The sequence below is a fragment of the Pogonomyrmex barbatus genome, unplaced genomic scaffold (assembly GCF_055798465.1).
Source record: "Pogonomyrmex barbatus isolate J1 unplaced genomic scaffold, ASM5579846v1 scaffold2, whole genome shotgun sequence".
NCBI lineage: Eukaryota > Metazoa > Arthropoda > Insecta > Hymenoptera > Formicidae > Pogonomyrmex > Pogonomyrmex barbatus.
The window spans coordinates 8,126,201-8,140,534 of record NW_028297116.1 but is presented as its reverse complement, the minus strand read 5'-3'; the positions used below and the strand labels follow the sequence as shown (position 1 = coordinate 8,140,534).

Genomic DNA, 14,334 nt, shown 5'->3' with positions numbered 1-14,334 from the left:
CATCGGTTTCCGATAATTCGAGCAGATCGAATGGCCGATAGGACCCATCGAAATCATTCTATCCGGTTTCTCTTGATGGCGAATTCATCCATACGAATTCTCGTTAGCCGTTTGGGCGCATGCGGCCAGTTCGTTAACCATTTCGAACATGCGTAGAGCTCTCCGTTGCATTCGTCCGGGATTTTATTGTACAACGTGATATTGCATACGCGAATGCAACGGCGGTATCACGTTAGTTGTCGTATCGCCCGTCATACGTCTTGTTTATTGCGTAACGTCGCATGAAAGTCGAAAGGTTGGCGTTTAATACTGACACGAGTGAAATAACTATCAGACCCCGGCAATTGGAATTGCCGGTTAGGTTTTATCTCGGGGTTTTTCTCTCCTAATTGCAATTGTGCCTCGAGCGCGTTTTAGCGGCCGCTCGTCTTGCGAATCGGACGGACGCTGTATAATTTGTAGTCATGATCTATTTGTACGCCGTACGGCGACTAGCCCGCGTACCGATAGCGGCCTTTCCAGCACATTGGATACGTACAAAGGAAAAGAGTGCACGCGATAACAAGACGTGGATTTAATCGAGCGACGTCACGCGATACGCGGAAGTGGAACGAGCTGAAATGGGATTTTTATTGGTTCCCGATAATTCGAGTAGATCGAATCATCGATAGGAATGCGCCGATTCGATCTCTGTCTCTTTTAGCGGCGAATCGAATGCAACGCAGTGTGTCGCATACGTTTTTTAATAATTTTCAATGACACAGTTATCTCTCCTATATCGAAGCGCTGCCCGGCAATCTCTCTACCTGGCCAGAGTCTTTAAACACCGAAAACAAGAACGCGGGGAGAGAATTCAAGCACGAAGCGGACGACTTAATTGAGGCAAGTCACGCGACACTGTAATGCCGAGTCAGCGGCGGATAAAAGTTCTCCCACCATCGGTTCTGGATAATTATTCCGAACGACCGCGTAGAATCTTGGGCACAATGAATATTCGATGATCGCGAGAGAGCGGAGAGCGTCACGATCATTATTCATTTTACACGCGCGTAACCGAATAACGTACGTACACGGCTCGTCGTCTTATGAGCCGCGCCGTCGCGTGTACATACATATTTCGAATTGGTTCCGCGGCCCGAAAGCCACGTTTACCTTGGATCCACTGATTAATAATACCGGCGGTATTGAAAAAAAAAAAAAATGTCGCGCTCGAGAAGTCGGGGCGAGAAGAGTCTAATCGGGCGACGTCACGCGACACGCGCGGCAGTCGTGTCGGCCCGTCGGTCGGAGAATTGTCATCGGTTTCCAATAATTCGGGCGCGATCGAATGGGCGATAGGACCCGGATGGAAACGTTGTATCCGGTCTCATATCGTCGTCGAATCACCTGGTCGCGGCGCCAGCCAGCATGAGATCCCCCCCTTCCCATCTTCCCTCCCTCCTTCCTCGTTAGCCACGGCGGACGAGCTAGTTAGTCGTGTCTCCGTTAGATACGCCTCGCAGGCAGGCAACGGCGGCTACGTACGTACACATACACACACACACACACGTACACACGAACATGATGTGCATTCGCATCCTCGAGCCCCACGTGGCTACTATGCGGGTTGACCACGTATCGCGCCGGGACGAGACAGAGACACGAGCCACTGTGCATTCGTGTACGGGGTTTCACGGTACGTCCGCTCACCGGGGAGGGTGAGAGACCACACATGACGCCTCTTAATTAACAAAAGGTACCTGCAACAGCAGCACCGAGAGAGCACTGGTCGAGAGGTTCTTGCACGATCGACGCCACGCTCGCAAAGGAGCCCAAGGTATACACGGAGTGTATGGACAAGCGCAACAAGATGCGCCGTCTACGAAACGAAGAGAGATGGATTAAGGAAGATACAAGGGGTTCCTTGTTTCTCACGTCACGTGCCTTGTTATTTTAGCCGGCGAACTGCGAGCATTCGCCACCACCGTCTGCCGTCGCCGTCGTTATTTCGTGGCCGCGACAACATTGACCCAACGGCTTGTACCGTTTCCTGATTTTCGCGTGTGCGAATGATACGTATAAGAGAACAGCGAAATTCGAATCGGCACGCGAAAATAACGCGTTTAAAGCTTTCTCGATAGGTAAAATCCTATCGAACGAAATATCTCACCCTCCTTCCGAGCGACATGAAAGGTGCGAAGAGACGGGATCCCTCCGGTGACAGTTTTTAAAATCGGATTAGCTCGAAGTCGCGCGTTACGATATACGATCCAGGTGCTGGGCAAATATTTTGAATGGCTTTTGAGAAAGCGCGAGCCGACAATACGACTGAAAAGTCGTATTGAATTAACGCTTTCCACGACCTATCGTCGCAGGGCCTGTTTCCGGTTTGAAGATGTCGCGGACGTGCCATGTCGTCACGTCACAATAGACGACGGCGCTTAGCCAGATCGGGTTACCATTGTATTCCAGGTCGTTCACAGATCACGACCTCCGGGCCTAAATAATGTGAGTCAAGTTCCGCGCTCGTCGGGACTTTGTTGAATCGTCATTCCGACTAACGAGAGATACGACGATGAGTGGGTTGGTACGATTCCTTTATCGATCGGTATCGCATGGGCCCGCGTGCGCGTCTGGGACACGGTCCAACGCAGATGGAGATCGCTAGCGAGAGCTAAAAGAGAAGTCGATGGAGATCGTGATATTCTGATATTCCGCTCTCCGACGACGAGATCGGCGACGGGATGACACCGTGTGAAACGGATTAATGTATTCCAACTGAGATCCATATTCGGTCGGTGTATCTTAATCCCTTAGAGGGAGATCGCTTATCGGGAGCGTATTATTTTGCACGCGTGCGAAAATGGCACATGTTATCCAGCGGATTTTGTAGGACAGCTTCGCAATCTGTTTCGCAAATTTAAAGTCGGCACACATGACAATGTCGTTCGCTCGACACTCTTCCAAGTTGATTTTCCCACGATTTCGCTCGCTCGAATTTCTTTTTCAAATTTTTCGCAAAAAATTCACGAAACGCAGGAGGGCCGGGGATCACAATTTTTGTGAAAGAGTAATCGAATATAGCCTGAAGCGCAACGCACGCACGGCGATGTGTGCGTCGACGGCGGCTAAATGAATTAAAGAGCTCGAAAATGCATGAGCAGCGAGGGCGAGAGTGGCGCAAAGAGTGGAAAATGGAGGGTGATGATGCGTATTACACGACTCGATTGCGGCACCGCTACGTTAAGGCGCGTAATTAAGCGAATAACAGAATCAGATACTGTTCGCGTGTTACCACCCGTGGTGGCTTCTTGGAGGGTGTATTGATAACAACGAGAAGTCGAATCGCATGCGTCATGCCGATATGCTTCTTCGATACTCTCTCACATATATCCCTTTGTGGTTCCAGGCCATTAAAATTGAATGAAAATTTGCGCTTGGCGTAACATTATCAGTCTCATCGCTAAAGTTACGATATATCGAACGTGTGCGCTCCGTAACGATCTTCAATTCCGCAACGAAATTGCATTGAAGTGATCCGTTCCGTTTTGTCCGAAATAAAAGCGAGCGCGATGAAGCACAAAAGACCGAGGTAAGATGAGTTTCATAAACCGGATCAGATATCGTATCACGTTTTTTTTTTCATTTTTGTACAGTGTAAACTACAACTGTAATAACACGCGAACTTATTAAACGTAAAAGTGTACTTTCACATTTTACCATTTCGTTTTAATACAGACGGGAATTGCGATATTCAGTTAAGATGAAGATAAGTTTCTTATATTTCCCTTCAATTCTTACTTCAGATCTTTGCACAATCATCATTTATAATTTCATAATTAATTAAGGCTAATAAAAAAATCGCGTGTGCTATAATCGTAAGAAATAAAAAAACAGAATTTCATCATGCGAGAATATCATGACTTCGAGGAACATAATCCGATCGGCCGATATTTCACGATCACCGTTCCCTCGCGTATTCGCGGGGTACTTTTCGGTTCTCCCGCTCGTCGATATTCTCCTCGATTTCAACAATAATTATGCTTGTGCAATTCTGAGCCTCCTCGGCTGGTTGGTGCGGCGGGCGCTCGTTTGATTTACGATAATTAAAGCTGACCTGACCTTTCGTCGCAACAGAGAGGAACGCGCGACTCCTTGTCGGCCGGGTATACCGATGAGAGACTACGAGAGATATTAAAGAAACTCTCCCCCTCCCCGCGTCCTCATTCTCATTCCCGATCGTTGCTCGGACCTTTTTTTTCTCTCTCCTTCTCCCTCCCCTGCCTCGTCGCACAAGAAACAACACTCTTTCCGAGTCTGGAGTCAAGACGAGACGGTCGGACTGCGGTGGAATCAACCGGGTAATTGCGCGATCGAGCGAGCGCGCGCGCAACTTTTGCATTTTTGCCCGTGACAATTTCGCGAGAGCAGATCTCAGCTTCCACCGCATGCGACCGGCTCTCGGGTTATATCGCGAACGGTAATCGCGATTGGTAATCGCGATTTACTTATGATACTTATCAAACGCGGTGAGGGCGATGGTTGCACCGGCCGGCGTGAGTAGCGGATCCTTTCGAGCCTCCGCGATGCATTTGCGCGCCCGCGCGCGGCCTCCTATTATCCTCTCCCGACGTGTAAGCGCCGCGCTCTGTGATCGAGGATAACGAATCTGATCGTGAAAGCGATGATATAACGCCCGGCGATTTATAGCGTGATCATCTATCCCGTGAGGTATGATTAGAAACGCCGTCTCCGTTGCTATTGCTGGTACACGGATTCGTCACGGTTCGCGTAATTGACTATACCGTGCGATTAAGGAAGCTTATTTCGGAGCGCGCGCGCGCGCGCAACGAAACAATTCTTTTCGAGGATACCTCGATCCGTTACAACGGCGAGACCTGCCGAGGTGAGTCCTTATTGGGGGTCATAAAAACGTCGATCACAAAATCAATTCTACACTCTCGCAGTTCTCCTCGCAGCTGCGCGAGATTCCCCTCATGCTTACGCGCATCGTACTTATTAAGCTCCAGTATAAATCACGAAGCAACTCCGAGCGGGCGCGCACACGAATTAACGATCAATTTCTCCGCATAATCCCGCGTCGCGGAACATAAATTTTCGGCCGGGGGCACGCGCGGCGCTATCGGTTTCATAAATTTAATATTCGCGCATGGAGAGCGGAGATGCGGAGAACGGGGACCCGGGCTTGCGATAGGATTTGCGCGCGAAGGTAATGGTGTCTGTCTGGTGAAACGCGTCGTAAAAAAGAAATCCCGCGTGCCGAATACCTTCCCGACGAATGGACGTGAAATTCGGGGCAGCGTCAGTCGCGAGAGATAACGCGAGAGCGCGGTTGAAAAATTATACGTCGCCGCGCTGCGCGCGGAACGCCGGTGAAAACCGGTGCGGTCTGCTACGGTCGCTGTGTGCGGCCGCTACCGCACGGCGCGGCCGACGAAAACGTGAGAACGCGGAGTCGCTGGAGCGGGACCTCTCCGCGGCGGGCGCACCGTTAATTATTAACGCGGCTAATATTTTTCTCGCCGCGCGGCGGCAGCGCCAGACCAGTCAAGACAGCGAAATTATGACGCGATATCACGTCGCGATAAATCGTCGGGGTAATTATTCACATGGGCGCACGTGTGTGCGTGCATGCATATAATACGTCGCTCTCTCGCCCGGCAAGTTACACGTAGGAGAAGTGGTCGTGGCCTGCGAGTGAACGGAGATAGGCGCCGTTTGTCCGCCACTTTCTGCCCGACAACGACGACGACGTCGCATCGTCGCCGACGTCCGACGATGATTCTTAGCCGAGGTAGAACCATAACCGAGGTAAAGGAACCGATCGCATTTGACGCGGACGCGATAGGCGCCACGTGAGCGTGTAACTCTCACTGGAATTATTACGAGGTCAGAGGCCGTAATTGTTATTTATCAGCGGGCCGACGAGGCGGCTAAGTATATCGCCATTATGGCTTGTTTCCCGCGTAACGATGATAATAACGAGAGCGGCAATTATCTCCGAGTTACACGCGATGACTTGGTGAATAGATCGCAATCTTTTTCATATGCTTTTTTCATATGAAAGGTGCAGCGGTCGCGCCTGTGTCATTATGCGTGGTATCCCAGACCGTAACGCTTCGTTATATCTTATTTAACCGACGTAGCGGGCAATAAAACCTTTGGTTGGCGACGAGTAATTGTATATGTTAGCTTTCACGCAAAGCACACGTTGTAGCGATTTTAACCGCGTTACTATATCCGCTATATATTGTCTCGTGAAAACGCGACGTGCTTGTTCAAGATAATTGTTACTTATCCGAGAGACATGCGTGAGAAATGGAAAGCACACTTTGCGGCGAGCACGTGTACATGAGACGCACATGAGATATGATTTCTTGCATCGGTGACCGTGCGAAGAATACCGGCGAGACGCCGCTTGTTGTGTAGCTTCCATCACGAGGATGCGCGCCAGAATGGGAATTATTTATCTACCCGTTGCGCCGCAAAAGAAAAATGAGTAAAGGAAGATGACGTGTGTGTGTGTGTGTGTGTGTGTGTGTGTGTGTGTGCGCGCGCGCGTGTGTGTGTGTATACGTATGATGTGTGTACGCGCGCTATGTTGCGATTTCTATTGTACAGCACGTACCTGGGGGAATGGAAAACGAATGTTTTCAAGCTGGCGCCGTTTGTTCCCGTCGATGTGCGCGCGTGGGCAACATGCGTTCGTGCGGGATAATAAGGATAGGAGCCACGCATATGTGTATGTGCGTGCGCCAAGATTACACAGTTAGATCTTAAAGGAAGAATGGTTAACAAGTCATAATTGTATCCTCGTTTCGCCCTAGCGTTAAATCATACACATCCGTTTTTCGCGACTGTCCGATTACCGGGAAAACTGTTACACGACACACGAGCCAACAAAAACGCCCGCGAAGATAACGGATGTCGCGATATTACTTTGCAGGGGCGGAATTTGGACAATGCGTGAAAAAGATGTGTCGACGGAAGAATATGGAAGATGGATTACTGGATCGTGTTTGTTTTAGGACGACGACGTCGCGCGCGATACTTTTGTTGTCCCGAGTTAACAGAGATTGATCGTCGCATGCCCTTTTTTCACGTTAACGCGTGCACGTTGGAGGGACGGAGAGACGGCTTGTGTCCGCGTCGCGGTAGATACAATCCGTCGTTAACGCGAACGACGATGACGAGGATACGTCGGGGGCGTTAATTAGTTAGCCGCGGTGTCCCTCCGAGGGAAGAGAAGATTGAAGAAAGAACAACGAGGACGGGGATTTCCACGGGTAGTCCAGGAGGTCGTTCAAAAGTAGCTCCGGGGGAGCGTAATCCATCATCGAAAACGGGCTGGTGTAATGTAACCGGCCGGTTATACCGACGACTAATCAGTCAGCCTGCTTCGCCGTATAATTAGCAGTCTTTCGGTCTCTTTCTCGCGGCTAGGATATTCCTGCATATTCGTAACGCTCGCTCGTGTATAGCCTCCTAGCTCGATCTTCCTTCCACGCCTCGTAGCTCGTAAAAGGCATGCCTCTGTTTCGGTTTCCCGCTCGCGATCGTTAGCGAAACGTCCGAGTCACGGTGTATTACGTCTCGCTCCGAGTATCGCGGACCAGAGCGTCGATGAATGATATTTTCAAGTAGCTCGCCGTGCTCGCCGCCGTCTCGTCGCAAGTTGCGCTATCCGTTACGCGGATTTTATTAGAAGAACGGTTCACGAAACGCATTCGATGTTTATCGTTTTTCGCATAACTATCAGCCGCGAAATGAGAGGAATACGCGCGAAATACCTTGACGAGTCTGAGAGCTTTCCAAGTGAAAACCTCCCGGTAAATTAATGCGATCGTACCGTCAACGACGTAATGACACAACGCAATTTACAACATAATAGTAATTTCTCTCTTGCAAACGGGTGCCAGCAGAAGAACTTGTAAAGTGGTACTCGGACGCCGCGCGTTCGGCGCGAGTACCTCGAGCGAGGGTACTCAGACCGCGCGCGGTACTTCGAGTCCACGAGGGATGAGAGGTCATTATAGGCTTGGCACGAGTTAAATGGCGAACTTAACGATCTTCTACGAGATCTTCTCTTCCTCGACGCAGCGGCCTCGCCGCCCGAAGCTTTACGACGTAGCGGCACGACGGAGCTTCCTCACTCTCGACTCAAAGTTTTTATTTACCTTCGCCGGATGTGAAGGGACGAACCACTCCGGGCAGCAGCACGCAGAACAACAGGAACAGCGAGCAAGATTTCGGCCTCATCGCGTATCACGGATCACCGCGGTTCAGTCATTCGTTCATCTCTCGCACGCGGTGTAAAAGGAGGTACCGACCGGTCGGAGCCACACTTAAATACCGTCACTCGACGTCACTCGACACGACACTGGCTACTCGTCGGCTTGACTCGTCGAGCCCGCACCTGTAACACAAAAAGAGAACAACGTGATTTGATATTGTGTAAGAATAAATTTAAGAAAGCTTTATTCAGCGGATTTATTTCTTACAAAAATCCGGGAACGACTAACTAATGAATTCACAGGATGACTACAATGTCAAACTCGTTATATAGATACTTTGGAGTTATATGCAGGATGGAATGTTACAGCCGGAAGGATTAATATTCGTAAAGTCCGATTACTCAGAAGGTCTTTTATTCTTATTTTAAATACATGTCCGTTCCCGTCGGTGTCCGTTGATCGAATCTCTCGTTCGTTATTCTGTATGTCAACTCTCTATATTTTTCTCCTTCTTAAAAACAAATATCTTAATTCTTAATAACAAGAATAGTAAGGAGAATCTGTTTACTATTATTGTTTGTCTCTTGTTTCGTTAAACATACAAATTATGTTACAAAGAAAATAACGTTATAACGTTACAAAGAAAATATATAATCATGAAATATATGATTAATACAAAAAGAAATTATTACAAGAGAATATAAAAAATATATAAGTCTATTCCGTTGAGCTGATTCGGATGTCAATGCATGCAACGATATAATCGCCACAATACATCAAAGTGCGATTATGGATTGGCGGCGTCACTTTCGCGAGCTCTAAAGGGCGTCATTCAATTTATGTAAGGCAGTCACCGTTGTCTTTGACAACGCGCCGCCGTCGCAGGGAACAACTCGCTATAGGACTTAGCGCGCTGATTTTTACAAAGGATCCTACAATTAGTACAATAATTGTTCCGTTTTAATTAACGCTGGAGGAAGATAATCATCTACCAACGCGCGGTATAATCATGCACGCCATAAATCTTGGTATTTTGTTAAGGAACGTAAATGAAATATGTATATGCTGTGTTTAGCGATATTTCGAGAAACATGATAACGCAGCTTATTTCGCTTCTACATACGCCGTACGGAAGGCTACTCTTTACACAAAATGGAAATTCCTTCTCGCACGCAACAACGCAAAGAAGTATCGAGGTGAAACGGGTTTAACGTCGGCCGGGTCGCCGCCACGGCGTTGTGTTTCTACCGGAAAGCGTAAAAGACGGTTAGGAAAGTCGAGAGTGCCACTTACGACGTAGCTGGCAGCCCTTGCCATTTAAATATTCCAGCGGCGGCAGACACTTTCCCGCACGCGAAATTTCCTTCGCGGCGCCTTCATTTTCAGTCGTTGCTACCGTGAAAGGAACGTAAGGAAAGCCAAAGCGAGACAGGGAGAGGGCGTAATTTTCCCCCGTGGTTCGATGGCTCCCTCGAACGCGAAACTGCTGTTTCTTCGGGGGTGAATTCCGATCGATAATCCGTCGGAATTAATTATTAAGCACGATTCGTCTACTGGAAATATGGTTCCTCGGGATTACCTGTGTACTGGATTTGAAATTCGAAGGAAGCGTTGCGATGCGTTTAAAATTGTGCCCGTGACGAATTTGCGCAATTCGAGATTCAGAATTTACCTTTAAACGTTGATCACCCGAGAAACGTTGCATTGTATTACGATAAAAATTTTAGCAACATTTAATCGCGCAGATTAATTTATATTTCTATTTAAATAATAAATATGCTGTGTGTACGTGGGGCATTACACTCTAAGTGTTACGCGAGAGTTACTCTCGCTTATCGATCGATGTTTTAAACTCCCAGCGAGATGCTTAAAATTCACGCGATGTGTGCATATCATGCAACAAAATTCGCGCAGAAACGTATGATCGCGAACACGCTTAGCGTGCGTATATGCAAAGCTTGTTAGTAGCAAGTTGTTACACGATCCCGCCGAGTCGACTAGTTGAAACGCGACTAAGGGATCGTTTATCAATGTCATTCGTCAAGGTCTTTCGCTAGATGTTCGATTACAACTGTAACTGCTGTTGTACAGCAGCTTTCTCGTGAGCGAACGCAATGCAATAAGGTAGAATGATGATGAAATTTACGCTGCGAGGAAAAAAAATATATCAAGTCGTCTTTAAGTTCCGTGCTCACAAGCTTTGAAATAATTCCGGAAATAATCACGATAACGAAATTTAATTGTCACTCACAGCCATATTTTATAAAATAATTAAGTTGATAAGGTTATTGTATTATTTATGATATACATATGTAGCACGCAATCTCCATACATTATTTCAATATAACTTTTTCATGCTTGAACGTCGGCTCATCGGTGTTTACCATCAACAGAATAATTTCTCGAAAATCAATGAAACCACTGCACAACATGGTGCGAACTATGTAGACGGGTGTATACAGGTCGAAAATACTCTCGAAGATTCATGACGTGGAATAATCCGACCAAGATCCATGCAACACGCGCATTACGGCCACGCGTATTACAGCACCCTTGCACAAAATTTCCCATCTCGGGCTCATCCTAATCCTCCGGGATGAGGACTCAATTTATAAACGCGTTTTGTATTATCCATTCAAAGGTTTAAAACACTCGACGGCGAACGGCGTTGCGTCATGCGTGGCGGCCACATGGCATTTCACACTGCAGTTGACACGAATCCGCTTGTCCTGGACCTCCATTTGGTCGGAAAAAATCGACCAGAAAAGCCTACTAGTGTTCCCTTCCTTCTTTTCGTTGTATTTATTCAGGTAAACCGTAGCATCTTGCGGCACAATATGGGCGCCTTGTCGGCGTTCGCGACTAAAGGGAGCAAAGATGATACTCTTTTTTTTTTCGTAACAAGTAGAAAGCGAGCACAATGCGAGAGCGGTTTTGAGCCTGCACGATGCATCTCGAGTATCGTATAACAACAGGTAGAGCGACTCTCAGACTGGACCTAGCCAAAAGGATTCAACTACCGGTTCTTGACGCCTCATTTTTCTCGATTCAGAAGAGTCAGAAATTGTGCATACAGCACTGGGCGCACCTTTGAAAAGTTTTTGATGAAGGTGAACGATGTTACGTGCTGGGAAAGAGAGATGGGTCGATGTAGACATAGTTATAAATTTCATTTAGAAGAGTCAGGCGCTCCGGTAGTCCAATATTCGCTGGTGATAAACGGGGATAATCTCACCGGATTAGGAACGTCCGCTGGACATAAATTCCAACGTCTTAATAACCGGTAATTTAATGAACGTATTAGGACACGTTCTACGCGAGTTTCGGTTTCTCCTTTACATTGTAATGGATAATAAACGGATTAGCGTTTAGAGAGAGATACCGCTCTTCCTCTATCGCTTCCATTTGTTTTGTCCCAAATTCCGCAGGACACGTAACGTATGCGCGATGTAATTTAACACTTCGGAGCATCGTATATATTACGAACGTGCGAAACTAATCCGCGTAAATCGCGTAAACATTCCTCAAGGATATACCGACAACCGCAAGGGATCTCTTTAGAGCACGCATCGAGTCCCGCAGGTATCATCCAGAAACTGCGCCCCGGAGGCCGACTATTTCTCGTTCGGTTCGTTTCCCCCCCATTTTTCGTTCTTCTTTCCCTATCTCTCTCTGACTATCCCTCTCTTTTCCTCCTCCTCGCTTCTCGGTAACGTAATCCGAGAAGATTACGGAGCGAAATAAACATGTCAACCTCCCCCGCGGCGCAGCGACCGCGGGGATGTGGGTTCGCAGCGTCTTTATAGACCGCACGTTGAGGATATCGCCTTTCTTTTCCTTCACCGCGCGCTGCCTCTTCCCCGCTCTCTCTCTCTCTCTCTCTCTCTCTCTCTCTCTCTCTCTCTCTCTCTCTCTCTCTCTCTCTCTCTCTCTCTCTCTCTCTCTCTCTCTCTCTCTCTCTCTCTCTCTCTCTCTCTCTCTCTCTCTCTACCTCACGCTTACATACGTCGTCTTCCCTCCACGACGTTCGCTCGTTGGCGACGTAGATTTCTCCAAGATACCGGTCCTCCTTCTCTCGTCGGCTGTTATTTAGCCAACGGGCAGATGCGTCTAGTCAGGTTCACACGAATTCGATCGGTCACGCGCCCTATCTGCTCACGATCTGGATCCTCCTCAATCAGGGGATCAAGGATAGATCGCGGTTTTTTTTATTTTTTATTTTTATCTGATCAATCGTATCGGCCCGCACGATTTTTTTTTTCCTTCGCATGTAGACATATCGTTATTTCATCGTCGGGGAGAAAAGGAGGCACGATGAGAACGAGATGATTCACTCCGCGGGAAACCTGCGGTCTTGTGGAACCTGTACAAATACGTGATTACCCGCGGCAGAAGGATTCGATTTATTGTAGTATCCTTTGAGGTACGCCATGTTTCAGCGGTTTAAAAGCGTTTGTATTGTCAGAAAAGACGTTTGCAGATGTTCGAAGACGTGTCAATGTGGTTATCGATTTCTGGTTATTAATGGTTTATAACGGGATGGATCCTACTTCCGTGATTTTATACGTCTAGACGAGTAAAAATTTCTTTTCTGCGATATCAATATTCCGCCGACGTAGTTAGTGACCTCTTCACTTTTGCGATACGCTATCGAATTACGAAAGGAAATTATTTCTCCGCGCTTGTACACACGGCATTTCAATCGTAATGCACGGTGAGACCTTTTACTCAGAAGATCGCGGGTACACAACATAAATTATCTGTTCGTGAGTATCAAGGATACTATCTCAACGTTCAACGTTCCTCCCCCCTCCTCCTCCCCCGCTGTAGCGAAGTAAAACTCCGGCGTGGCGCGTGCTTCGACTTCCAACATAAAGTAAGTGTAATAACTCGAGAGAGATCAAAGGAAGTTTCGCGAGAGGGGGATTTAAAAGAGTGCAACCCGTAAAATCAAGCGTCGCCGGTATCCGCGGACCTCGCGATTGCTTCGCCCGCGAGACGGAAGCGAGCGGAATCAAGCGTGGAGAACAACGATTCCGTGGAGATGTCACGATTCCGGGCATCCGGGCACAAAGAATCTTTACAACTTCCACTACGGAGCGGATCAAAGGATCCGATCGCGGTTAAAGAGTTTTCCCATGCTTGCCACGGCTCTCTTTTCAAGGGCATTTTCGAAAAACGAGCATCCTCACGGGCGCGACCCTAGAACGAGAGAGAGAGAGATGGAGAGAGAGAGAGCTCTACGTCGCGTAGCGTCACGTTGCATCGCGCCGTGCCACGTCAGCGCGCTCCGCTCGCTCGACACACCGAAATACACCTTCCCTTTGCTCTTTGATCGTTTCATCGCCCGCGCACAGAGCCAACGGCTGTGTGTAACGCGCGGCTACGGCTCCTTTGCGCGTAGTCATCTCGCAAACAGAAACGCCAAGAAGGGTGGTAGAACCGGCTGAAAATATACCCACGGAGACGATCGCGCGCTCGCGCGCGCGGACCCGATGGAGGATCAAACGTTCCTGCGCCGGCTTTTGGTCGGCGAGGCGAGCGCCGTGCCTGGAAGTTATTTCGACGTTTTTGCATGAATATAAGGTACAATGCGACTACGATCGCCCCGGGCGAGATCTCCTTCAGCTCCGCGATGGAGCTATGCGCACGATACGACGAGGCCGGAGGAGGAGGAGGGGGGGGGAGGACGGGGAGGAGATACGAGGAAACGAGGACGACGCGCCGCCGTTCACCTCGACCGCACATATATCGGACGTAAACGAGAAGCTCTCTCGCGCGCGGCGAGCGTATGAGATTTTTCAGGCGTTCGGATATTACGACGTGTAAAGAACGACGATCTCCTCTACTTCTCTGCCTCCCGCGCGAACCTGTAAAGTTCTCCCGATTTTATCTGCGCCGATAAGAAATCCCGAGTGCAGTAAAAGTTCGCGCGTCGGAAATGGCGCAAAGTTGTTTACGACGGATGCTCCTCTTCCGTGAGGTTTTTCGCGTCGCGCGTGACTTTCCCGCCGTCTCGTCTGCTGCGTAAACTCCTGCGGTAAGGTAACCTGTGGTGGTGGAAAACTCCCGAGTCTCTTGTCTAGAACTATTAAAATTT

At 48.5% G+C, this 14,334-nt stretch overlaps 1 protein-coding gene and 1 long non-coding RNA gene across 5 annotated transcripts in view; one reads left to right on the top strand and one right to left on the bottom strand.

The window, feature by feature from the left end:
- Window positions 1-14,334, top strand: part of LOC148936620 (uncharacterized) — a 164,555-nt gene that overhangs the window by 114,352 nt on the left and 35,869 nt on the right. The gene's annotated exons all lie outside the window — the stretch shown is intronic.
- The window catches only part of LOC105427653 (netrin receptor UNC5C), a 31,654-nt gene that overhangs the window by 12,374 nt on the left and 4,946 nt on the right, over window positions 1-14,334 (bottom strand). For all 4 annotated transcript variants that reach the window (XM_089076151.1, XM_089076150.1, XM_011639500.3 and 1 more), the window contains one exon: window positions 8,178-8,416. In XM_089076151.1, coding sequence (XP_088932277.1) covers window positions 8,178-8,259 — 82 coding nt within the window. In that variant the 5' untranslated portion in view covers window positions 8,260-8,416. The remainder of the gene's footprint in view (window positions 1-8,177; window positions 8,417-14,334) is intronic.